At 36.3% G+C, this 26,878-nt stretch overlaps 3 protein-coding genes across 5 annotated transcripts; 1 reads left to right on the top strand and 2 right to left on the bottom strand.

The window, feature by feature from the left end:
• Positions 1-9: 9 nt before the first annotated feature.
• Positions 10-2,523, top strand: knstrn (kinetochore localized astrin (SPAG5) binding protein). The gene is made up of 9 exons (XM_067571700.1): positions 10-74; positions 423-488; positions 584-680; positions 1,096-1,125; positions 1,211-1,310; positions 1,460-1,574; positions 1,671-1,732; positions 2,061-2,135; positions 2,269-2,523. The coding sequence occupies exons 2-9, from the start codon at positions 458-460 to the stop codon at positions 2,395-2,397; spliced, it is 639 nt and encodes a 212-aa protein (XP_067427801.1). The 5' UTR covers positions 10-74; positions 423-457; the 3' UTR covers positions 2,398-2,523.
• Positions 1,728-13,057, bottom strand: LOC137168868 (adhesion G-protein coupled receptor G2-like). 3 transcript variants are annotated; one of them, XM_067571696.1, is made up of 14 exons: positions 12,824-13,057; positions 12,663-12,719; positions 11,254-11,334; positions 10,998-11,163; positions 9,233-9,395; positions 8,623-8,757; positions 8,430-8,540; positions 8,292-8,328; positions 7,138-7,238; positions 6,820-6,941; positions 4,091-4,359; positions 3,884-3,977; positions 3,486-3,769; positions 1,728-3,180 (listed from the first exon to the last, which is right to left on the bottom strand). In XM_067571696.1, the coding sequence occupies exons 1-14, from the start codon at positions 12,939-12,941 to the stop codon at positions 3,023-3,025; spliced, it is 1,896 nt and encodes a 631-aa protein (XP_067427797.1). In that variant the 5' UTR covers positions 12,942-13,057; the 3' UTR covers positions 1,728-3,022. The 3 variants fall into 3 exon arrangements, with proteins under 3 accessions (XP_067427797.1, XP_067427798.1, XP_067427799.1); XM_067571697.1 differs by lacking the exons at positions 10,998-11,163; positions 11,254-11,334; positions 12,663-12,719; positions 12,824-13,057 and adding an exon at positions 9,835-10,168; XM_067571698.1 differs by lacking the exons at positions 10,998-11,163; positions 11,254-11,334; positions 12,663-12,719; positions 12,824-13,057 and adding an exon at positions 9,835-10,168 and having other exon boundaries at positions 9,233-9,353.
• A 1,162-nt stretch (positions 13,058-14,219) lies between these two features.
• LOC137168869 (adhesion G-protein coupled receptor G5-like) lies at positions 14,220-25,391 on the bottom strand. Its single transcript, XM_067571699.1, has 16 exons — positions 25,249-25,391; positions 25,088-25,144; positions 24,384-24,464; positions 24,134-24,290; positions 23,159-23,321; positions 22,635-22,769; positions 22,436-22,546; positions 22,299-22,335; positions 20,798-20,898; positions 20,480-20,601; positions 18,622-18,890; positions 18,415-18,508; positions 18,017-18,300; positions 14,733-17,702; positions 14,505-14,624; positions 14,220-14,315 (listed from the first exon to the last, which is right to left on the bottom strand). Exons 1-14 carry the CDS (start codon positions 25,364-25,366, stop codon positions 17,545-17,547), a joined length of 1,887 nt encoding a protein of 628 aa, XP_067427800.1. The 5' UTR covers positions 25,367-25,391; the 3' UTR covers positions 14,220-14,315; positions 14,505-14,624; positions 14,733-17,544.
• Between the last annotated feature and the right edge of the window lie 1,487 nt (positions 25,392-26,878).

Below are 26,878 nucleotides of genomic sequence, written 5' to 3'. Positions count from 1 at the left end.
GCGGTACGTTTTTAAAAATTCGTGTTGCTCCATTTTGACTGTTGATAAATCGCATATTTCACGAATCCACAAAGGTAGGAATAGCTATTATTATTGTGTTATTGAACCATGTCACACATGTTAGTATAATTCAGTTATGTTTAACGCTTAACATGTACGTAAACTAATCCTAATACACGCGAGTTGGTTTACTTATTTGAAGACGTAAACTGAAAAATCGCACCAAACTCCATCCTAAATTTGTTAGTTTTTATGTCCTGAGTAATAGCAAATGTACCCTTGTAATCCACGATTTACCTTATACGTACACCATGTTTAAAAAGAGCGTATCTAGTTGAGTTATACTGGAACAGTTGGGTAAGCATAGATGTCCAGGATAGACTAAACTCAACTCACTCAACTTAACTAATTTCTCTATACAGGTTACTTTCTCATTGCTGGCATTGCGGATAGAAAAATGTCTTCGAAAATTCCCAGAGGCGAGCAGGGTTTGCTATTTTTGCACTTTTGAGGTCATCAAATGAACGTGTGTTTTAATTTAACAAAGTCAAACAAGGCTGTGACAATCTTCTGTCTTTTCCAGGTAAGCAGTTACCTGCAGAAACAAAGAAAACAGCAACTGTAAATGCTGTCCAAAGATCAGATGGTATCCTTAAACCTCAAAAAGAAAACGTACCAAGGTAAGAAATGTTGAATTATAAATGTTAAAAAAACCAGACTTGTTGTCAATCTTTGGCACTTCTTATTGAATTTAGTGGCACTCCACAGGACAGCTCTGCCACAGGTAGACAAAACTCTTGACAAAACACAGAATTTTCTGCCGTCAGGAAGTTACAAATGAAACCTTTTAGGCTTGATGAAGGGAGGGAATGAGAGTCAAAACTTAGTTTGAAATACAAAGTGTAAACGTCCACATCATAAACTCAGTGGGTGCTCTATCCAGAGAAACCTGGACGGAGTAGTGTCATATTATTTCCTTTCATATCTTTGGCATCCTTTCGTGTAAAGCATCACAAACCCCCAACTGCTGCCGAGCTCTGTATGTTCACATCTAAGCTATTGAATTTAATGTTTGTTTCCATTTTTGTCTTCCAGAAAAAATGCTGCTTCTAAAGGTTACAAAGGGTAAGTCATACATAATATTACATTTCCTGAACATGCTGCAGGCTTCAACCATGTTTTCACAAGTTTATGTTGCACCTCTCCATAGGGTCTCCACAAGGCATGAGCAGCAGGCAGAGCTCATGGAGCAAAATCAGAATTTGATGGCTGCCAAGGAGGAACTGCAGAAAAACCTCACAGAGACACAGGTGAAGAAAGCAAATTTGATAAAGTACTTGTAGGATTGTAACATAACTCAGTGCTTGCATTCATACTCAAGTATTGAATACATTAGACTCCTGGTAAAATGCATGTCAATGGGCTCACTTTAAGCAAACAAGTCATTATTGCTTTGCAGCAAAGGGTAACTGATTTGGAGCTGCAGTTCAATGACCTAGAAAAGGAGAATGCAGAGGTACAGAAAAACCTGAAGGACTGTCTTGTGCTCCTAGTCGCTGCAAAAATAGACCCAGGTGAATATGCATCCCCGATTTCAAAATGTGTTATATATGTGCTTAATTCTGGTTGTTAATTGATAGAAATTAACATAAGATCTCTTTGATATTTAGTTTTAGGGGAGAGAGTTGGAGAACCTGCACAACAAAATGAAGATCAAAGAAAGGAAGTAATGGTACATATTTTATTTAATTTTACCCACTCACGATAATATATTTAGAGTCACATCTTATTTGTCATTATGCTTTATCAGACAAATCAAAGCACATTTGCATCAAGTTCACACACAAAACTGGAAATAAATGAAATCAGAAACCTACTTATTAACTACTGTACTTAATTGTCTCATGTCACATAACTCCACAATTAAAGAAAACCAAACAAAAACTGTTATAAAATAATTCAAATTTACACTATACTTGTATCCTAGACATAAAGGGTCACAGGGTTTTGGCTATTATAGAGATGCCACCTGGAAAAACACATCTTCATCTTTATTTCAGAGTGTCTCTGCAGACCTGCTGAATGAATTAAAGGCCTTTGGTGACACTGCATCACAGCAGCGCTCTCAGCTAGAGGTGAGTCAAACTGTTTGAAACTTCTGAAGCTGTTCCCATTTTTTTAAAACTATGCCGTTACATTGACCAGCTTAATTTAGCTGTTTGTTGTAGTGTCGTTGGTTTAAGTGCCCCTTATTTTACACACTTTCAGGAAATCCAGACAACAATGACAGACTGTACTAAAGCACGAGAACTTATGCTGCAGGAAAGGGAGAACTTTTCCCTGGAGGCTGCTGAAATGGAAAAAGCTCTCAAGGAAGCAGAAGCTCTCTTACTCTAAAAGTGTACAGTAATCTCAATCTAAAATTAGTTAAAAAAAAAAAAAAAAAAAACTTTGTACATTGACGTGTGTTAAATGTGTCTGTATGATTGAAACTTAATAAATGATTCTTATTTCCTTATTGTATTCCTCACCTCTATTCTTTTCCAGTCAAAATATGCTTTTACACACAGCATGTTTGCATGGCTTCAAGTGGATGTACAGTATTTTGAGTATGTCTTCTCATTTAGTTACCCTTGTCTTGTTGGTGAGATAACTCTCTTTTTATATACATGACTAAAGAGATATATAGGCTGAAGCTCAGAGGGTCCTAAAAATGTAATTTAAAAATGCTTAGTCAGCAGTCAAGGGTTTCAAAATAGCTGAGTTTTAAATGTTTTGCAGTTTTTCTATTGAAAAATCAGTCAAAATATTGCATTTTATTGCATTGAAAAAGGCTTCAAAGTCATTTAACTGCATGAAACATATACCCATTTATGATCAGAAAAACTTAAGAACATGGATTTAAAGCAATGCACTAAATAAATTACAATGTTATATACATCAGTACACTTAATACTGAATTCCTTGTACTTGTAGTCTGGAGGTCAAGCTCTCCATCACTCTTTGGTCCCCATCCAAGGCTTTATTTTTTGCCTGGCTGGTTGGTGTAGGGGTTCTCGTGGTTGCCTAGACTGGTGTTGAGAGTGGAAATGCTGCTGATGTTGTCCGGGTTTTTGTTCACGCCAATGTTTACCTCTTCCCACTTTCTGGTGTTGTAGTGGTAGATGAACAGGAAGAAACCTGACAGAAAAAGATGGTCGTCCATAGTTGAGACTCTGAAATATACTCCACATATAAGTGTGTAGAGTGACAATTTTTTTTAAAAGAATTGCTAGAAAATTTAAAGCTCATCCCTATTTTACACTTATTACTCTACTATACTATAGATTTTATTTTCACAGTCATCCATCCTCTACTTTCCATTGAATATTTCATTCAGTGCAAAATATTACTTTACTTCAGCCAAAACTAAGATTAAATCAAAATATTTAAGACATTATTTGAAAGATTATTATAGAGCTGTAGGATTATATCCATGTGGATACCTTGGAAAGAGTTCAGGGCCGTGAAAACGTAGTAGGAGGGGATCCGGAGGGCACCATAGGCGAAGAAGGCAAAACCCCATGTGATGCCCAGCATGCAGCACAGTCCCAGTATGGTTACAATATTTTTGCCATTTCTGCTCATTTGTACGTTGCCTGCTTTGGTTCTCTTGAGGCAAAAGAGCCAGGACAGCATGATGATGAAGGTAGTGAAGGTGAAGAGGAAGACCAAAACATAGTAGCCTATGTTGACAATGTAGTGGACGTCACTGTCTGTCATCCAGCACCTTGGAACAGAAAGAGAGAAGGAAAGTAAACATGGTTCTACGGTATGATGATTTATATTAAATATATAATCCACAAAGTGCAAAAGTGTTTGTGAAAATGCAGTCATAACTCACATGGCTTCATTATTTTCAGTGTTATACGTGTGGATGACTTGTTCACCATATTTTCCTAAAATGAACAGGACAATCACCACTACACTCGGAAGAACTGGAAATGGAAAAAGGAAATAAACAGCAATGAGTTATCAAGTCTGAAAGAGCTACAACCTTTTTCAATCATTCCTTAAACCAAAAAAAGAGAAAATATTAATCTAAATGTACCCCAGCTGGTGACGGAGACTTTCAGTATGTAGCGATGGATTGAAATGTTGCCCCTTGTGTACAGCTGCAGGCAGAGGTGGAAGGCCTGCACAGCAAACCAAGTGAAAGTGGCCAACATGAAGTAGTGCATGAACGCCGCCATGATCTTACAAACCACTGAGTTCTTCATTTTTGCCACAACGCTGTTGATCAGGAAGGTGAGGTTAAGCATGAACATGGCCGACACGAGGTGGATGAGGAGCCAGGTGGTCTTACTGGTCTTGGTCTTCCTGTGAGAAGAGATGAATTAACAAAGAGGTCATGTATGTCAGAATTTATTTGAAAGTGTCCATGATGTTTTTGATTGCTGATGGATAAATACTGTGTTATGATTATGCTGTCAACTGGAGGAGTTAATGAACAAATGATATTATCTTCACAATTTTGATAATTGATTAATCGTTTCGTTCATTTATCGCACAAAAATGTCAATCACTAGTCTGAGCTTGTGAGAGGATTTGCTGCTTTTCGCTGTTTTACATCATTGTAAATTGAAAGCCCTTCAGTCTTGGATTGTTGATATCTGATATCTGAAGTCATCACCTTGGGCTCTGGAAAGTTGTGATGGGCATTCTCTGACATTTTATAAACTAAACAATTAATTATTTAACTGAAAAACAGCCTAGAGATCTGGCTTTTCACTTGAATGAACCAAAATATAATAATAGTATTACATCACTAAAAATATTAAACTAAACATTTTAAGTAAAATTAGAAAAGAATCATTACCGTCACTGTAAAATGTGACTGTGGTCATCTGTCAATAACAAACCAAACTGACTTTTCGGCAAAGCTGAATTCAAATCAATCTACAATAAAAATGCTAATAGCTTCACTCTGAATGTCAGTGAATTTCCTGTTCTACAATACAATGATATTTATTGACTAGTTTATAAAGGGAGAGAGCAAAGGCAGGAGAGGACACTTTGCACGCTGAACATTGTTTCATTCATTTCATTTTATGATCACAAGTTAGTTAATTACCTAAATCACCTTTACTTCTTCACCTTTACTTAAAAGATTTCACACAAAATTTATCCCGTCACAACAGACAGTGTTGTAGTCACTAATCTAAACATCATGAAAATTATGCTTGAAATCCACAAGATTAACTGCAGGACTGAAAACAAACACACAAGCAGTCATGTACGTATCTAATGCAAACTCTAGCATGAAGTCTATTCAGAACCACAGTCATATTTTATTACATAACCTTATGTACATGTATAAACAATACATTTGATTATTTTAACTTCCTTGTTCACTAAACAGTGTTTACAGTGCAGTAGTGACCTGAAAATATTCCTGTGACCATACAAGGTGATGAAGACGATGGATAAGATGTTTTATTTGCTTACGGCATTCATTTGGTACACACGGTTGTTTGCATCATACTCCAACAATGAGGCTGCTATTTCAACGATCTCATTTTCCTACTGTGAATATTTTGACATAACCTCCCACAGTGTTCTGCTGTTCTGGAAAGCTGTCTTATTTACATGAACTTTCACTACATTAACCGCTGTGGAACAACACAGCTATCAACCCACGATGTTGTATTGGTTTACTTGCACGTTAGTATGTAAGTGTTTTGCACCCTTTTGACAAGAGAGTTAGAATAGACTTAAGTGATCTAAAATATAGATATTCATTAGCTATGAATCATCAGTTTTTACTAGTTGCTCTTCTCTCCCTTTATTTGCTCACTCTGTCTCTCCTAATTGTGATAGAAAATATTTGTTTCCCATTCTCTTTTGTATAAAAAAAGTCTCAATGTGTATGGTTATATGATGAGAAAATTAAGCAGGTAAATCACCTAAGCTGTAGAACTGGTGTTATAGTGCTTCTCTTTGTTTTCAAATCACTTCATGACTTTGCTACAGATTACATCAAGTTCAAGTTTATTTAACTGTCAATCTAACCATATTCATAAGAATGTGCATATGGCAGAATGATATGTTGTTCCTAATAGGACCAGGTGATAATAATGAAAGATAAAATAAAAGTAAAAAATGACACAAAAACATAAAACATCTAAAGTGTGTAGTGCTTAAATAAATATAATTGCATTAAAAGAGACCTGAGTTATTTAAACACGTTTAAATGGCTGAGTAAAAATGCATTATACATGTATAATGCACACATACTGTACACACATACACAAATAAGAATATACACATATTGAACATGCCAACATATACAGTACTGTGCAAACATTTTGGCAGTTTAGATGTTTAGACTCTTATCCATTATGCAACACCATCAGGGAGGTGTCTGATCGGTCCCAAATGTATTCGGCAGCATGATGACCCCAAACACACAGCCAGAGTCATAAAGAACTATCTTCAGCTACGAAAAGAACAAGGAGTCCTTCAACCGATGTTATAGCCCCCACAGAACCCTGATCTCAACATCATGGAGTCAGTCTGGGATTACATGAAGAGACAGAGGCAACTGAGACACCTAAATCCCCAGGAGAACTGTTGCAAATTCTCCAAGATGCAGGAACAACTGACCTGCCAAGTACCTGAGAAACTGTGTGTAAGTGTACCGAAGACAACTGCTGCTGTTTTAAAGGCACTCACACTACTTCTACTTCTTGCATGCATTTTTCTTTTTTCGTCTCTTGTGAAGCTGACTGTTTTGCATCTCTGAGGAGTGATACATAAATAAAGTTTTATTACTGTTACCTCATAAAGAAGTGCATGAAGAGGACTATGCCGAGGAAGAACATGGACAAGCCACAGCCAACTTGAGTGATGATGGTGAGGGTGTTCAAATCAGAACTAGAGATGGTTTCATTGAGGGGAGCCTGCAAAGGGACAAGAAAAATAAACACTTTTAGGCATTTAGTTACAGGCATTGGCACTGGTAATGGTTTAGCTAGGAAGTGCAATCAGCTAACATGGGCAAACAAATATGCAAATATTTGCACCCTAATGGGAATGAAAATTAAGTGACTGAAGCTTAGTATATCATGCAAATATTACAATAGAAGTAAAACGCACCAATAAGATAGCAAAAAATGTCAAATGCGAACACCGGCATGTAATGTTGTCTCCATCTTGTATTGTCTCACATCCATCATCTGTCCAGTTTGGCCGGTTTCCTGCAAGACAGGAGCAGAGCATGTAAACAGTGAAACCAGAGGGTTCATAAATCCATCAGTTTCAACAACCCTCTTTAAAATAGTTTAAAACTTTTAAAGTAAAAATACTATTATGATAAACTCAGGATGTAGATTAAGGTAAATACAAATCAAAACATTCAAACAATAAATTTCGCTGTGAGGACACACTCACACTATTAAAGATGCCCTCACATGAGCCAATCCCTGCACATGTGGGGCATGTTCCAGTCAATCCAAGTACCACAGTTGTGTGCAGACTATCTAGAAATACTTTATAACATTTACACAGCCTTGTGCAATCTATTGTGTATGTGTAGTGCATTACATCCCACAAGAGTTCTTCACTGGATAAAATTTACTGTTAGAAACAGACATAATTGACCTTTTTCACAGCACAAAATTACAAACTAATGATATCAATAATGGCTCTTCCCCATTTAGGTGTCCCAGTAATTGCGTAAAGACAACTGAAAATAACCCAATACCTGTTTGAATCCTCAAATAAGTGACACAAAATGACGATCGATGAGACTAACACATGCAGATTCTAAAATAACCTAGAATAATCAGAATGTTGATTCTTCTTTTCTCTCCCATTAATCATCTCATGACCCCTCAGATTTATCTGGTGACCCCTTGGAGGGGCCCAACCCCTAGGTTGGGAACCACTGGACTAAACTAACTGTATATAAAGTAGTTGAAACTAGCTCCACCTCCAGCAGCTACAACAGTAACATGCTGCTCTAACACTGATGCTTCAGTATTAATAATCTAATGATGTCATATATAATAATACATCAGTCAGAAGGACCAAACCACTACTTTTACTGCAATATTTTAACTACATCAAACTGATAATACTCATGTACTTTTACTTAAGTAGGATTTTTCATGCAGGTTTTTTACTTGTAATGGAGTGTTTTTACAGTGCTGTATTGGTACTTTTACTTAAGTAAAGGATCTGTCTACTTTTTCCAACACTGGTTGTGCTTTAGCATCAACATCAATATGCAAATTAGTGAGGAAAAATACCTTCACCATTCCATGATCGGCAACTTGGAATTCCTTCCTGCAAACAAAGTAACAGAGCTGCACTGACAATGTGCTCTTGGACAATAATGAAGTACAGATGATACATATTTAATACAGCACTTTTTTTTTTTAACTTACGTATTTCAAGTTCCGAAAATTGATGGATATTTTGTCTGTGAGATTGGTGATAGCAACTCCCATTTCAATTGCTACAACTTCATCATCTAAAACAGTGCTGTTCAACTCATCCTGGAAAAATGCAACAAAGTAGTAACATGATCATATATGTAAGCTGTATCAATGAAGGTGAAATTACAGGTATTTTTCTTACCTGAGCCATATTGTTGAATCGCAAAACAGCTGCAAATGCTTCACTCACTTTCGAATCGAAAGCTTTTTCAAAAGCTTGTTTTGACACTGTAACAGATCTTGAAAACGGAGACAGAAAATCTCTGCTGTCTATAATCTGCAGGAAAGAGCGTAACAAGTTTGTTGTCAAAACTATATAGTGTACCAGTTTTAAAGTTGAAAAAATTATGAAACTATCAACTTCAATTTAGTCCAGTTAAGATATTGGAAATAATTTAGCCTCTTTAAAACATTGAACTGTTTGTTTTTAAAGGTTTAAGCCTTCAGTAAATGGGCTCGGGGCCCAGGACCAGAGACAGTGTAGGGAAGTGAAATGTCATGACAAGTATTGGATGGACTCCACTGAAATTGGCTACACACATTCATTAGGTCAAATTACCAGAAAAACTGATGACGTTCCCATCAGCCTCAGCTCTACTTTTTCTGCTAATTAGTCAATGTTAGCATGCTACCGTGCTAAACTAAGATGGTAAACACATCTTATCACATCCAGAAAACATACTGTTATTCTGAAATCTATTATATTATTTTGCTGACATGGTATGAAGGTCAAATAAAAGTAATGCACCCACATTCATGGAGTCATTCGGAGATAAATAAGCAAAGGACACTTCGTCTACATCCTCGGGCTCCGTTTTCTTCACTACGGCACCCGTGACTCCCCCTCCTGCATTCAATTCAGCTGAAGACTCACTGAAAGAGGCAACGATGCTGGGAATATTGTTCACGATTTTACTGTTGACAGATGGAAAAGCATGGCTTATATATGTGAGATATCATGTGCAACTCTGTAATCAGTACTTAGTGTCAAAACCTAAATATACACAATACTAATACATTTTCTCTGTTTTAATTTCATTGTTTAAAGGATTAGTTTGACATTTTGGTATTTGCTTTTTAATGGCGAAAGTTAGATGAGAAGATTGATACCACTCTCACATCTGTGCGTTAAATATGGAGCTGGAGTAGGGAGGCGATTAGTTTAGCATTGCATAAAGACAGGAAGCCAGTCGAAACAGCTAGTTGGCTCTGACTAAAGTTTAAAAAATACACCTAAAAACACCTCTAAAGTTCCCTAATTAACACATTTTATCTTGTACGCTTAATCCATACATAAACGGAAATATCGGAAATGTAAAATGCATAGACTGTATAAAAATATGGACGTATTCACCGTGACGTCACCCATTGGTTTCTGGTGAGTGGTTTTGAAGCTCAAAGTCAGCCGCTCCAGCCGTCGCCACTTTGGCAGTGTGTGACTCCTGGCCAATCCAAAATGGGTAAAGAGCAGGGCCGAATGGCTGAAACAAGCCACCTAGCAGCTGGCGGACTCAAAGCAGCCATGTCCTTCATTATGCGTAATTTTACGGTTAATAAAATTTAAACGGGTGAGTTATAAAAATAATTCACCCCCGTGCAGTTGTCATGAATGGGTAAATTAGCTATAGAGATCGAAACCGTTTTTTGTACCAGGCTGTAGACATGTTCATTTCTGCTTTAAAGTTGGGCATTTTAACATGGAGGTCTATGGAGATTGACTTGCTTTTGGAGCCAGCCTCAAGTGGTCATTCAAGGAACTGCAGTTTTTGGCACTTCTGCATTGGCTTAATTTTTCAGCCCCAGAGGTTGCCGCTTGGTAAAATGTTGTGGTTTTACGGCAAGTTACATGCTGTAACTATTTCTGGGCAAACAACAGTGATTTCCCAGAGCCTTGTTGTCACCATGAGGTTGCCGGGAAAATTATCATTTTTACTTTACAACTACTCTGTTTGTGTATTGATCAAACAAACAAGATTTAACATGTAAGAGAGCCTTAGATGTGTTGGTAGCACAAATTTATTAACTTTGGACAGAGCCGTGCTTGCTGTTTCCACCGGGTTCTTCTCATCTAACTCTCGGCAAAAAGTGAACTAGCATATTTCCCAAAATTCCTTCCTTTAGAGCATCTAGCGGTGAGATTGCAGATTGCAACCAAATGAATATCCCTCCCCTCACCCTCCACTTCCAAGCGTGTAGAACAATCTATGGTTGCCGCGAAACTTGCAAAAAATATAAAAAGGCCCTCTCTAGAGCCAGTGTTTGGTTTGTTCGTTCTGGGCTGCTGTAGAAATATGGCGGTGCAACATGGCGGCCTCCGTGGAAGAGGACCTGCTCTCTATGTAGATATAAAGGGCTCATTCTAAGGTAACGAAAACTACAATTCTTATTTTCAGGTGATTATGCACTAATTAAAACATTCTTATTAATTATACATTTCATTTCTGCCAAGTCTGTTCCACTAGATGCCACTAAATCCTACACATTGCACCTTAAATAAATTAATGGAGTATGTCTTACACAGCTTGAGCAGGGTCAAGTTTTCCTTTTTTATCAACTGTTACATTTTGTTTCAAATTAATTGTCCTCTCAGGCTTTTTCACTGGATTATTACAGTTGAGGCAATGGCTCCCTGTACTTGTGAAGTTGATGATGTACTTGTCCTTGATCCGTCGATTTCGCGTATCTGACAACAAAACATTTAATGGAATATACTGTAAATAAGAAGCAGAAACCTTCACAATTTCATTTTTTTGCTTATCTAAAGGGAGCTCACCCATTTTTTTGCAGTGGTCTTCATTATAAGTAGATTTTTCACACACAGTTTCTGTATCCAAACATCTAGCATGGCAAGATCCTATTAATGGAAACAAAGTCAGTATGTAACACCCAGTAAAGAAGAAATATAGACCAATATAGACCTGGTGGGACAAAGCTATAAGATCTAATATTATTTATAATATTTACATATTTCTTTGAAATTAACTAAATGAGGGGAGGTTAAGAAAAAAACTGAATTGTAAAATTCATGAAACCAAAATTGTTTGATTCAGATTTAAAAATGTGATTGTAAGAAAGTTCATTCATAATTCCACATTTCCAATTTTTAAATTAAGTGCAAATTCAATTGTTTTTTTTATCAGCTCCATTTTATTAATTGATTTTTCCACTCCATACTGAATGAAACGCCATGGCTGCAGCAACATGGCAGACTTCATGGTCATCCGTACACCAGAGGCCCTGTGATGACATGCGGCAGAAGTTATTCTTCATGGTGTTTAAGATAAAATAGAACTTAATTAATCCTGAAGGAAAGTCTTGTGCCGGAGATTGCACTTTCCTGATGAGCTTATTGAGTCTATCAGCATCAGCTGCCTTCACCCTGCTGCCCAGGCACACTACAGTGTAGAAGATGGCTGGCCACCACCGAGTGATAAAACATTTGCAACATGGTTTGTTCTGCAGATGATGAAAGAGCTGAGTCTCCTGAGGAAATACAGACAGCTCTGACCTTTCTGCCAACTTCTGCAGGTGGCAGGACTGTAAACAGTATCTGAAGTCTGAGGTGTAGAGTGTGAACAGAAAGGGAGATAAAGGGTGTCCCCGTGCTGTGTCTGACACTTTGTTACTGTATATTAAATGGTGAGACATAAAAGACTGAAACTAGAGTCAGTGGAGGATGTAGTAGCAGATGAATGTCCATGGTATCACAATCACTTATCACATGTGGTGAAAATGTTCAGTTGTCCACATACTTTTGGCCAGGCTGGGTATTTAGAACTTCAGCCTGATAAAGAGGAATGCTGTTACTTAAAATGGAGTAATAGTCATTTATTTTTTTAGGAGCTGTACAATAGGCCTTCAGTATATGTTCTGTATAGTCACTGGAAAAATTGCAAATTCAACAAAGAAGAATGTTGTTTAAAAAATGAATTAAAATTTTTATAATGTTTTTTTTTAAGTAAATTCTAAATTTATTTTTAAGATTTAAAATGAGAAATGACAGGGATGCAGAAAAAGTTCTCCTGACTTTGTTTAGAAGTTTGTGGAGATAAATTCTACTCTTGTTTTGAAATAGCAAAATGTCACATGACTTCCTGTCTACAGATGACCATTGTGCTTGTCGTCTGCCATGTTGCTGCAGCCAGGTACTCTTGTAGAAAAGTGTAGAAGATATGAGCTTACCGTTGATCATTTGACTGAAGACACAGTTTGCTTCCTTCTGTGCACTGCATTCCTTTGCTGCCAAGCAATATACAGTGAAGATGATTAAAATGTCATTGTGTGGTGCTCTCAGAATTGAAAAATGACACTGGGAAATATAAAATACAGTTATGTAATATCACCTTTGAGCTGAGATACTGTAGCATTGCAATGCGTCCCATTCAGGACAAATAGATGCAGTTTTTTCTTGATATGCCACTTTGAAATGCGCAGTACAAGAAAATCATTCTTATCATCCATTTGAGGCCACCTTCTACCCCACTGACGTGTTACTTAAGAACAGAAATACAGTTAGACTTTTATTTTGTTGCTGATGTAAGTTTTTTAAAAATTTCTTTACTCTAGTAGGTTGTACTCACGTTTAGATGCATTTTTCTGCAGAAATATTATGCAATTGTCAACTGTTGAGTGGTAAAGAAGGCAGTTTTTTTACTGTCACATAATAATCTCATAATAATCTTATATCTCTTACATACTTTTACACAATATTTAGAGCAGTTACACAAAAGCAGAACTAATTACACACAAAATGTAACATCCACGAATAATAAAATCGCTGACAGAGAAACAGGCACACCCAGCATGTCACCAGTCTACTGCAGGGCTAAAGGTCAGACTATGTTTTAAACAAACTAATTTGGACAAAGTGTCGTTATTGTGTGTGTCGTTGTGTCTATGGGTTTGCCATTGTTCATTCATGATTTGTTACTTAAAAATGTTACAACAGACACATTTTAGTAGGAATTTATTGTTAAAAATGATGTTTGTTGTTCAAAATCTGATAAAAATACGTCATTTGTCCATGAATATTGATAATGAATGCGTCATATTTTGGAGGGAAGTTAGCTGATTCAAGTGTTTATTTTGTTTCTTTTCATTTAAACATTTATAAATATGTGCATTGTTCCAATCACAATTTGTCCAAACTAAACAGAGGTGACAGAATGAAGACATTAAGATCAATATCCTAAATTTGCTTCTTCTGTTGTGTTACATATTTGTAGCAGTTTAAGTGAAACCAGATACAAACAAATTCTGTATAGCTTCTTTTGAATTAGTTGGATTACTACTATTAGTGTTTGGATCTGATTTATGTAATTGCCAGCGATGGTCTTTTCGTTGTCGCTGTCAGAAATTCCTGGCTGGTGTCAATGTGTTTTTGTGACTATGCTGCTTGTAATTACAGTCTGAACAACATGAACTGAATGTGGTATAATATGGAAGTGCCTGAGAGGCAAACACACATGGATTCTCTCATGTTAGCCAAAGTCTGTTTAAGCTAATTCACTTTCATCAACATAGTTGTACTGGTCAGATTGGGCTGCTTGTGGTTTCTCCTACAAGTTAAAATATGTTGCAACACACATTTGTTAACATTTTACCGCAAACACAGGAGTAATTTGAAAACAATGAGTAATAAATAATCTAAAGCCTGACACACATACAACTTGTGAAAATAAATGACTAATTAAAATATTTATAGTGATTTTGACTTACTCTGCAAATTATTTTGTTTCCTGCCAATGAGACCATTGAAGTTATCAGCAACAATGAAGATTATCTTCTGTTTAGGGGGACAATTTTTGTAATCCAGAAAAAAATTTCCTCTTTTGGCTGGAGGATCATAATAAAATCAGATAAAAAGTGAAACACAAAATACACATTCTTAACACAATATCTTTACATATTGAAATAACCATAATAGATATTCAGAATTTTTGTTCAAAATTTCTCAGGAGAATAACACAATGAGATACTATGGTTGCAATCAGGCTTCATTACTTGGAGATTTTGTCTACTTACCTTTAAAAATGGGACAAATCCACAGAAGACACGTCAACAAAACCCAAGTCATCCAACTCTTTTGTGTCATGTTTATTTGATGGCATTAAGTCTCGATCGAGATGTGTGATCCGTTCACTTCTACAGTACATGAAAAACAATAATAAGTATTTTTCCAAAGTGCTTTTTTCTATCAGCCAAAAAAGATATGACCTATACCTACTATGACCCAAGTCTTTTCATTCTTACCTGTCTCTGGTTGAAGTAACGTCAAACCACTGAACAGTAGCACTAAACAAGAGGAAATGAACTTTTTGGTCTGATGAATATATGCCAAACTGACTTTGCATAGCTGCCCAAACTTTTGTCTTGTAAATTTACATTTCCTGAAAATGTAGTCACATGAACTCTGGTTCCACTCTCCAATGCAAAAAAATACCCAAAATAACGTTACACTTGGATGAACGTACAGTGATGATCTAACAGTATGCAAGGAACGAATGGTGGTTGTAATCTAATGTATCTTGTTAACGTAACTTGTGTAAAAAAAACCCATTAGTTTCTGCTTAGAATACAATATTTTGTAATGTATAACAACACTAAATAGCCCACAAATCCAAGAGATGGTTTACATATACAAAAATGTCCAGGATCATATCTGCAAACCACTACCTTTACAATATTATTTAATGCTAAAAAAACAAACAAACTCACTGTCTTGAAAAACAAACCTGTTTTCAAATGTTGCATAGGGTTTTTATTCAAGGTCACCAAATTTGGAGATACATGCTTTTCATTGAGCAGTGCAAATGTGCAATAGCAATGTGAACAAGAATATTTAAACATTTTTTGAAAAAAAGTGAAATATTGTGCTACATTTTGTTCATATATGAACGTTTATATTTCTTACCACTTATGTCTGTATATCTTATATTGTGTGATGACCCCTGGTGCCATCTTGGGGTTTGATCTGGTACTAACCTGTATCTCTCCTTGTTCTGCAGGTGACTGCTAGTGTAACCTGGAACATCTGAGCGCCCACAGTGCTCCCAGGTTATTTAAGTCCTGGCTGCAGCACAGCTCACTCTCTCACTGACTCTTTGACACTCGGATGCTGCGCTGCTGCGTACCTGCTGTCTCCCACAGGCAGCCCTTTTGATTTGGTTGTTGATTTAGTTCTTTGTTTTACTTTCTTGCACCTTACAACACACACACACACACACACACACACACACACACACACACACACACACACACACACACACACACACATCTTACACCCATGCACACCATAAACTACTGCTACCACTGATTTCCACACCTCATGCTTGAAATATTTAGTTAACTCTTTAATTTGGTTTAATTTAGTTTAATAAACTTATCTTTTGTTAAAACTTGACACTGGTGTGTCTCTCTTGAGTCAGGTCACAACATGTTATTTAGGTAAAAGTAATCAATAAGCCTACTAGGCTTTTTTCCACTCCATTCGTACTGATTTTATTTCTTGTTCTTTGTGTGTTTTTTTTAAATTTTTTTGACCAGTGCAAATAAATAAACTCAAATGCTATGCTATGCTATGCTATGCTATGCTATGCTATACTATACTATACTACACCACGCTATAGTATGCTATGCTATGCTGTACTATAATATACTATACTATACTGTGCTATACTGCGGTATACTATACTATGCTATATTACACTACACTACACTGCACTATAGTATGCTATGCTAAGCTATACTATACTATACTACACCACACTACACTATAGCATGCTATACGACACTACAATACACTACACTACAGTATGCCATGCTAAGCTACACTATACTGTACTATACTACACTACACTATAGTATGCTATACTATACTACACCACACTACACTATACTATAGTATACTATGCTATACTATGCTATGCTACACTATACTTTACTACACCACACTACACTACACTATACTATATTATACTATACTATACTATACTACACTATGCTCTAGTATGCTATGCTATACTATGCTATACTATACTATACTACACTACGCTGTAGTATGCTATGCTATGTTATACTATACTATACTATACTGTGCTATACTGCGATATACTATACAATGCTATACTACACCACACTACAGTATAGTATGCTATACTATACTATACTATACTACACTACACTATAGCATGCTATACAACACTACACTACACTACACTACAGTATGCTATGCTAAGCTACACTATACTACACTACACCACACTACACTATAGTATGCTATACTATACTATACTACACTACACTACAGTATACTATACCATACTGTACTACACTACACTACATTACACTACACTATGGTATGCTATGCTAAGCTATACTATACTATACTACACCACACTACACTACACTATAGTATGCTATGCTATGCTACACTATGCTATACTTCACCACACTACACTACACTACACTACACTACACTATACTATACTATACTATACTATACTATACTATACTAAAGGGTTCATTCCAAGGTAACAAAAACACGATTTTCAGTTTCAGGTGATTACACACTAATTAAAACATACTTATAAATAATATATTACATTTCTGCCAAGTCTGTCCCACTAGATGCCACTAAAATCTACACACTGCACCTTGAATTTCTTCCAAGTAATCTCATAAATAAAAAAGCAATAAAAAATCATGACATGTTGTAAAGAAAGGGCTGATGATCATGATGATCATTCAATCATCAAGTGATCATTCATTACATCTTTTGAGAGGTACCAATACCACACATCAGCAGAACAGTTTACAATAGCAGCTATATGTAGATCCTATTCTACCAAAAAGAAAATGAAATATTCAATCTATTTGTATCAGTGAATCACCACTACTCATATATAAGTCTGAGAACTACAATCAAATGGTTGCCATGAAATTATCACCTGATATACTCCACATTGATATACAGTAAATTGATACACTTCATACTGAATTCCTTGCGCTTGCTTGTAGTCTGTAGGTCAAGCTCTCCATCACTCCTTGGTCCCCATCAAAGACTTTATTTTTGGCTTGGCTGGTTGGTGTAGGGGTTCTTGTGGTTGTCTAGACTGGTGTTAAGAGTGGCAATGCTGCTGTTGCGGTCTGAGTTTTTGTTCACGCCACCATTTATCTCTCCCCACTTTCTGGTGTTGTAGTAGTAGATGAACAGGAAGAAACCTGACAGAGAAAGATGGTCACCCATAAGTTCAGACTGTGAAATATACTGCTCATTTAAGTGTGTTGAGTGATAATTTTTAAAGGAATTGCTAGAAAACTTAAAACTCATCCCTATTTTACACTTATTACTCTACTATACTATAGATTTTATTTTCACAGTCATCCATCCGCTACTTTCCATTGAATATTTCATTCAGTGCAAAGTATTACTTCACTTCAGCCAAAACTAAGAGTAAATCAAAACATTTAAAATGTAATAAACACATCATTTGAAAGATTATTATAGAGCTGTAGGATTATATCCATGTGGATACCTTGGAAAGAGTTCAGGGCCGTGAAAATGTAGTAGGAGGGGATCCGGAGGGCACCATAGGCGAAGAAGGCAAACCCCCATGTAATGCCCAGCATGCAGCACAGTCCCAGTATGGTTACAATATTTTTGCCATTTCTGCTCATTTGTGCGTTGCCTGCTTTGGTTCTCTTGAGGCAAAAGAGCCAGGACAGCATGATGATGAAGGTAGTGAAGGTGAAGAGGAAGACCAAAACATAGTAGCCTATGTTGACAATGTAGTGGACGTCACTGTCTGTTATCCAGCACCTTGGAACAGAAAGAGACAAGGAAAGTAAACATGGTTCTATGGTATGATGATTTATATTAAATATATAATCCACAAAGTGCAAAAGTGTTTGTGAAAATGCAGTCATAACTCACATGGCTTCATTATTTTCAGTGTTATCCGTGTGGATAACTTGTTCACCATATTTTCCTAAAATGAACAGGACAATCACCACTACACTCGGAAGAACTGGAAATGGAAAAAGGAAATAAACAGCAATGAGTTATCAAGTCCAAAAGAGTTACAACCTTTTTCAATCATTCCTTAAATCAAAAAAAGAGAAAATATTAATCTAAATGTACCCCAGCTGGTGACGGAGACTTTGAGTATGTAGCGATGAATTGAAATGTTGCCCCCTGTGTACAGCTGCAGGCAGAGGTGGAAGGCCTGCACAGCAAACCAAGTGAAAGTGGCCAACAAGGAGTAGTGCATGAAAGCCGCCATGATCTTACAACCCACTGAGTTCTTCATTTTTGCCACAAAGCTGTTGATCAGGAAGGTGAGGTTAAGCAGGAACATGGCCGACACAAGGTGGATGAGGAGCCAGGTGGTCTTACTGGTCTTGGTCTTCCTGTGAGGAGAGATGAATTAACAAAGAGGTCATGTATGTCAGAATTTATTTGAAAGTGTTTGTAAAGTTTCTGATTCCTGATGTACAAATACCGTTTTATGATTACGCTGTCGACTGGAGGAATGAATGAACAAATGATGATGTTATCTTCACAATTTTGATAATTGATTAATCGTTTCGTTCATTTATCGCACAAAAATGTCAATCACTAGTCTGAGCTTGTGAGAGGATTTGCTGCTTTTCGCTGTTTTACATCATTGTAAATTGAAAGTTTGGTTTGGTTTTGGACTGTTGGTCGGACAAAGCAAGATATCTGAAGTCATCACCTTGGACTCTGGAAAGTTGTGATGGGCATTCTCTGACATTTTATAAACTAAACAATTAATTATTTAACTGAAAAACAGCCTAGAGATCTGGCTTTTCACTTGAATGAACCAAAATATAATGATAGTATTACATCACTAAAAATATTAAACTAAACATTTTAAGTAAAATTAGAAAAGAATCATTACCGTCACTGTAAAATGTGACTGTGGTCATCTGTCAATAACAAACCAAACTGACTTTTAGGCAAAGCTGAATTCAAATCAATCTACAATAAAAATGCTAATAGCTTCACTCTGAATGTCAGTGAATTTCCTGTTCTACAATACAATGATATTTATTGACTAGTTTATAAAGGGAGAGAGCAAAGGCAGGAGAGGACACTTTGCACACTGAACATTGTTTCATTCATTTCATTTTATGATCACGAGTTAGTTAATTACCTAAATCACCTTTACTTCTTCACCTTTACTTAAAAGATTTCACTCAAAATTCACCTCTTCACAATAGACGGTGTTGTAGTCACTTATCTCAACATCATGGAAATGGGTGATGACGATGACAGATGTTTTATTTGCGTACGGCATTCATTTGGTACACACTGTTGTTTTCATCGCACTCCAACAATGAGACTACTATTTCAACAATCTCATTTACCTGTGTACATGTCTGTATTTAGATGAGATGTGTATGAGTGCTGGGTGGATGCATTGTGTAACATAATTGATGACCTCTCACAGTTTACGTTCCCATCCCACTCACACGTTAACGGTTCCTCACTCGGGGACTAAAGCTTACTGTGATGTAGTTCATATATGCCCCCAAACTCTGTAACGCAGTAGATTTTATAATGTGCACCAACATCTATTAGTTTAAGACACATCTTTTACAACTTGCTTTCACCTAGAATCTTTGACTACATCTTTCCTCATCTAAAGTATGTATGGTTTTCTTTTACGCATGTAGTAAACCTGTCCAAAGACACACCCTGCTGTGGCAGCATTGCAACTGAATGTATAAACTCACAAAAACAAATGTAAAATCAAGTGTCAAGTGTCTAGTCTAGTCACAGGTATGTATTTTTTCATTTTAAGTTATTTTTATTTTCTTTTAAATGTCACCTTTCTTTGTATGTTACCTTATATTTTCCTGTATTTGTTTTTAATGTCTACTTCTTGCATGTATTTTTCTTTTTTCATCTCTGTGAAGCTGACTGTTTTGCATCTCTGAGGGGTGATACATAAATAAAGTTTTATTACTGTTACCTCATAAGGAAGTGCATGAAGAGGACTATGCCGAGGAAGAACATGGACAAGCCACAGCCAACTTGAGTGATGATGGTGAGGGCGTTCAAATCAGAACTAGAGATGGTTTCATTGAGGGGAGCCTGCAAAGGGACAAGAAAAATAAACACTTTTAGGCATTTAGTTACAGGCATTGGCACTGGTAATGGTTTAGCTAGGAAGTGCAATCAGCTAACATGGGCAAACAAATATGCAAATATTTGCACCCTAATGGGAATGAAAATTAAGTGACTGAAGCTTAGTATATCATGCAAATATTACAATAGAAGTAAAACGCACCAATAAGATAGCAAAAAATGTCAAATGCGAACACCGGCATGTAATGTTGTCTCCATCTTGTATTGTCTCACATCCATCATCTGTCCAGTTTGGCTGGTTTCCTGCAAGACAGGAGCAGAGCATGTAAACAGTGAAACCAGAGGGTTCATAAATCCATCAGTTTCAACAACCCTCTTTAAAATAGTTTAAAACTTTTAAAGTAAAAATACTATTATGATAAACTCAGGATGTAGATTAAGGTAAATACAAATCAAAACATTCAAACAATAAATCTCGCTGTGAGGACACACTCACACTATTAAAGACGCCGGGCACATGAGCCAATCCCTGCACATGTGGGGCATGTTCCAGTCAATCCAAAGTACCACAGTTGTGTGCAGACTATCTAGAAATACTTTATAACATTTACACAGCCTTGTGCAATCTATTGTGTATGTGTAGCGCATTACATCCCACAAGAGTTCTTGACTGGATAAAGTTTACTATTAGAAACAGACATAATTGACCTTTTTCGCAGCAAAATTACAAACTAATGATATCAATAATGGCTCTTCCCCATTTAGGTGTCCCAGTAATTGCGTATCTACACTGTGCGATAGCGACAATCTTTCATTTTCATTTAGACCTTTTTCATAGCAGACATTGTTACTTGTCATAGAATTTGAAGCATAGGTGGAGCTAATGCTACGTTCACTTCATATCTGTCAGAGTGTATTTACAAGCAGTGTAGGGAAAAATTTCACTGCAACCTCCTGTAACTCCAAGCAGCAACAACAAACAACCTAAAGCAAATAACAAAAATATTTTCCAACATACAATAACATTTCTAATACAATCATATAAAATATTACATCATAAAGACAACTGCTGTTATAAGCTGTTATAAGCTGTAAATAGCTGTCTAAATCCTAATATAAGTCAAATTAAATGACGATCGGTGAGACTAACACATGCAGATTCTAAAATAACCCAAAACATGGTCAGCCAGATGAGAGAGCAGACAGATTATGCAACATCAGTATGAGATCTTTGTTTTTTCTTCTTTTCTCTCCCATTAATCATCTCAGGACCCCTCAGATTTATCTGGTGACCCTTTGGAGGGGCCCAACCCCTAGGTTGGGAACCATTAGACTAAACTAACTGTATATAAAGTAGTTGAAACTAGCTCCACCTCCAGCAGCTACAACAGTAACATGCTGCTCTAACACTGATGCTTCAGTATTAATAATATAATGATGTCATATATAATAATAATATATCAGTCAGAAGGACCAAACCACTACTTTTACTGCAATATTTTAAGTATTTAACTACATCAAACTGATAATACTCATGTACTTTTACTTAAGTAGGATTTTTCATGCAGGTTTTTTACTTGTAATGGAGTATTTTTACAGTGCTGTATTGGTACTTTTACTTAAGTAAAGGATCTGAATACTTATTCCACCACTGGTTGTGCTGCAGCATCAACATCAACATGCAAATTAGTGGGGAAAAATACCTTCACCATTCCATGATCGGCAACTTGGAATTCCTTCCTGCAAACAAAGTAACAGAGCTGCACTGACAATGTGCTCTTGGATGATAATGAAGTACAGATGATACATATTTAATACAGCATTTTATTTTTTAACTTACGTATTTCATTTTCCGAAAACTGATGGATATTTTGTCTGTGAGATTGGTGATAGCAACTCCCATTTCAATTGCTATAACTTCATCACCTAAAACCGTGCTGTTCAACTCATCCTGGAAAAATGCAACAACTACAAAGTAGTAACATGATCACATATGTAAACTGTATCAATGAAGGTGAAATTACAGGTATTTTTCTTACCTGAGCCATATTGGTGAATCGCAAAACAGCTGCAAATGCTTCACTCACATTCGAATCGAAAGCTTTTTCAAAAGCTTCTTTTGACACTGTAACAGATCTTGAAAACGGAGACAGAAAATCTCTGCTGTCTATAATCTGCAGGAAAGAGTGTAACAAGTTTGTTGTCAAAATTATATAGTGTACCAGTTTTAAAGTTAAAGGTTTAAGCCTTCAGTAAATGGGCTCGGGGCCCAGGACCAGAGACAGTGTAGGGAAGTGAAATGTCATGACAAGTATTGGATGGACTCCACTGAAATTGGCTACACACATTCATTAGGTCAAATTACCAGAAAAACTGATGACGTTCCCATCAGCCTCAGCTCTACTTTTTCTGCTAATTAGTCAATGTTAGCATGCTAACGTGCTAAACTAAGATGGTAAACACATCTTATCACATCCAGAAAACATACTGTTATTCTGAAATCTATTATACCTTGAAATTTTGCTGACATAGTATGAAGGTCAAATAAAAGTAATGCACCCACATTTATGGAGTCATTCGGAGATAAATAAGCAAAGGACACTTCGTCTACATCCTCGAGCTCCGTTTTCTTCACTATGGCACCCGTGACTCCCCCTCCTGCATTCAATTCAGCTGAAGACTCACTGAAAGAGGCAACGATGCTGGCAATATCCCTCATGATTTTACTGTTGACAGATGGAAAAGCATGGCTTATATATGTGAGATATCATGTGCAACTCTGTAATCAGTACTTATTCTCAAAAGATAAAATGTACATAATACTAATACATTTTCTCTGTTTTAATTTAATTGTTTAAAGGATTAGTTTGACATCTTGGTATTTGCTTTTTAATGGCGAAAGTTAGATGAGAAGATTGATACCACTCTCACATCTGTGCGTTAAATATGGAGCTGGAGCAGGGAGACAACTTTTTAACTTAAGACAGAGCCGTGCTCGCTGTTTCCACCTGGTTCCAGTCTTCATGCTAAAGTGAACAATAACATCCTTGCTTTAGCTCCATCTTCTCATCTAACTCTCAGCAAAAAGCGGACAAGCATATTTCCCAAAATGTTCTCCTTTAGAGACCAGTTTGTAGGATTTAGTGGCATCTAGTGGTGAGATTGCAGATTGCAACCAAATGAATACCCCTCCCCTCACCCTCCACTTCCAAGTGAGGAGGAGAACCTGCGGCCGCGAAACTTGCAAAAAATATAAAAAGGCCCCCTCTAGAGCCAGTGCTTGGTTTGTCCGTACTGGGCTGCTGTAGAAACATGGCGGTGCAACATGGCGGCCTCTGTGTAAGGGGACCTGCTCTCTATGTAGATATAAAGGGCTCATTCTAAGGTAACGAAAACTACAATTCTTATTTTCAGGTGATTGTGCACTAATTAAAACATACTTATTAATTATACATTTAATTTCTGCCAAGTCTATTCCACTAGATGCCACTAAATTCTACACATTGCACCTTTAATAAATTAATGGAGTATGTCTTACACAGCTTGAGCAAAGTAAATTGTTCCATTAATTGGTGGTACTGGCAAATTAATTGTCCTCTCAGGCTTTTTCACTGGATTATTACAGTTGAGGCAATGGCTCCCTGTTCTTGTGAAGTTGATGATGTACTTGTCCTTGATCCATGGATTTTGCGTATCTGACAATAAAACATTTAATGGAATATACTGTAAATAAGAAGCAGAAACCTTCACAAATTCTTTTTTTTTTTGCTTATCTAAAGGGAGCTCACCCATTTTTTTGCAGTGGTCTTCATCATAAGTAGAATTTTCACACACAGTTTCTGTATCCAAACATCTAGCATGGCAAGATCCTATTAATGGAAACAAAGTCAATATGTAACACCCAGTAAAGAAGAAATATAGACCAATATAGACCTGGTGGGACAAAGCTATAAGATCTAATATTATTTATAATATTTACATATCTTTGAAATTAACTAAATGAGGGGAGGTTAAGAAAAAAACTGCATTGTAAAATTCATGAAACCAAAATTCCACATACTTTTGGCCAGGCTGGGTATTTAGAACTTCAGCCTGATAAAGAGGAATACTGTTACTTAAAATGGAGTAATAGCCATTTATTTTTTTAGGAGCTGTACAATAGGCCTTCAGTATATGTTCTGTATAGTCACTGGAAAAATTGCAAATTCAGCAAAGAAGAATGTTGTTTAAAAAAATGAATTTCAATTTTTTTAAATGTTTTTTTTTAAGTTAATTCTAAATTTATTTTTAAGATTTAAAATGAGAAATGACAGGGATGCAGAAAAAGTTCTCCTGACTTTGTTTAGAAGTTTGTGGAGATAAATTCTACTCTTGTTTTGAAAGGGCGAAATGTCACATGACTTCCTGTCTACGGATGACCATTGTGCTTGTCGTCTGCCATGTTGCTGCAGTCAGGTACTCTTGTAGAAAAGTGTAGAAGATATGAGCTTACCGTTGATCATTTGACTGGAGACACAGTTTGGTTCCTTCTGTGCACTGCATTCCTTTGCTGCCAAGCAATATACAGTGAAGATGATTAAAATGTCATTGTGTGGTGCTCTCAGAATTGAAAAATGACACTGGGAAATATAAAATACAGTTATGTAATATCACCTGTGAGCTGAGATACTGTGGCATTGCAATGCGTCCCATTCAGGACACACAGATGCAATTTTCTGTTGATATGCCACTTTGAAATGCGCAGTACAAGAGAATCATTCTTATCATCCATTTGAGGCCATCTTCTACCCCACCAACGTGTTACTTAAGAACAGAAATACAGTTAGACTTTTATTTTGTTGAAACGCTGATGTAAGTTTTTTTAAATTTCTTTACTCTAGTTGGCTGTACTCACGTTTAGATGCATTTTTCTGCAGAAATATTATGCAATTGTCAACTGTTGAGTGGTAAAGAAGGCAGTTTTTTTTACTGTCACATAATAATCTCATAATAATCTTATATCTCTTACATACTTTTACACAATATTTAGAGCAGTTACACAAAAGCATGAGGCAAACACACATGGATTCCCTCATGTTAGCCAAAGTCGTCTGTTTAAGCTAATTCAATTTCATCAACATAGTTGTACTGGTCAGATTGGGCTGCTTGTGGTTTCTCTTACAAGTTAAAATATGTTGCAACACACATTTGCTAACATTTTACCGCAAACACAGGAGTAATTTGAAAACAATGAGTAATAAATAAACTAAAGCCTGACATACATACAACTTGTGAAAATAAATGACTAATTAAAATATTTATAGTGATTTTGACTTACCCTGCAAATAACTTTGTTTCCTGCCAATGAGACCATTGAAGTTATCAGCAACAATGAAGATTATCTTCTGTTCAGGGTGACAATTCCTGATTTTCAGATAATTTTCCCCTCCTTTGGCTGGAGGATCATAATAAAATCAGATAAAAAGTGAAACACAAAATACACATTCTTAACACAATATCTTTACATATTGAAATAACCATAATAGATATTCAGAATTTTTGTTCAAAATGTAATTTCTCAGGAGAATAACACAATGAGATACTATGGTTGCAATCAGGCTTCATTACTTGGAGATTTTGTCTACTTACCTTTAAAAATGGGACAAATCCACAGAAGACACATCAACAAAACCCAAGTCATCCAACTCTTTTGTGTCATGTTTATTTGATGGCATTAAGTCTCGATCGAGATGTGTGATCCGTTCACTTCTACAGTACATGAAAAACAATAATAAGTATTTTTCCAAAGTGCTTTTTTCTATCAACCAAAAAAGATATGACCTATACCTACTATGACCCAAGTCTTTTCATTCTTACCTGTCTCTGGTTGAAGTAACGTCAAACCACTGAACAGTAGCACTACAGTGGTACAGTGGTAATGAACCTTTTGTTCAGATAAATATATGCCAAACTGACTTTGCATAGCTGCTCGCTGCAAAACTTTTGTCTTGCAAATGTATGGTTCCTGAAAATGTCATCACATGACTTCTGGTTCCACTCTTCAATGCAAAAATAAATAAATATCCAAAATAATGTTACACTTGTATGAATGTACAGTGATGATGTAACAGAACGCAAGGAACGAATGATGGTTGTAATGTAATGTAACTTATTTAAAAAACATCATTGTCTGCTTAAAATACAATATTTTGTAATGTATAACAACACTAAATAACCTACAAATCCAGGAAATGGTTTACATAAACCATTACCTAAACATTTTTCAGAGGGGGATCATATCTGC

The sequence above is a fragment of the Thunnus thynnus genome, chromosome 18 (genome assembly GCF_963924715.1).
Source record: "Thunnus thynnus chromosome 18, fThuThy2.1, whole genome shotgun sequence".
In the NCBI taxonomy this organism is placed as follows: domain Eukaryota; kingdom Metazoa; phylum Chordata; class Actinopteri; order Scombriformes; family Scombridae; genus Thunnus; species Thunnus thynnus.
This window is presented reverse-complemented; position numbering and strand designations above follow the sequence as displayed.

Coding starts and splice junctions, on each gene's coding strand:
- LOC137168869 (XM_067571699.1), bottom strand. CDS start 25,366: ATGGATGATAAGAATGATTCTCTTGTACTGCGCATTTCAAAGTGGCAT. Junction 20,602..20,797: donor CATTTTTTGCTATCTTATTG/GTGCGTTTTACT, acceptor GTCCCTTTGCAG/GCTCCCCTCAATGAAACCAT. Junction 17,703..18,016: donor GGCCCTGAACTCTTTCCAAG/GTATCCACATGG, acceptor TTTCTCTGTCAG/GTTTCTTCCTGTTCATCTAC.
- knstrn (XM_067571700.1), top strand. CDS start 458: ATGTCTTCGAAAATTCCCAGAGGCGAGCAGG. Junction 1,311..1,459: donor AAAACCTCACAGAGACACAG/GTGAAGAAAGCA, acceptor ATTGCTTTGCAG/CAAAGGGTAACTGATTTGGA. Junction 1,575..1,670: donor CGCTGCAAAAATAGACCCAG/GTGAATATGCAT, acceptor TTTGATATTTAG/TTTTAGGGGAGAGAGTTGGA.
- LOC137168868 (XM_067571696.1), bottom strand. CDS start 12,941: ATGGATGATAAGAATGATTTTCTTGTACTGCGCATTTCAAAGTGGCAT. Junction 8,758..9,232: donor CTCCGAATGACTCCATGAAT/GTGGGTGCATTA, acceptor TCTTTCCTGCAG/ATTATAGACAGCAGAGATTT. Junction 8,541..8,622: donor GATTCAACAATATGGCTCAG/GTAAGAAAAATA, acceptor GCATTTTTCCAG/GATGAGTTGAACAGCACTGT.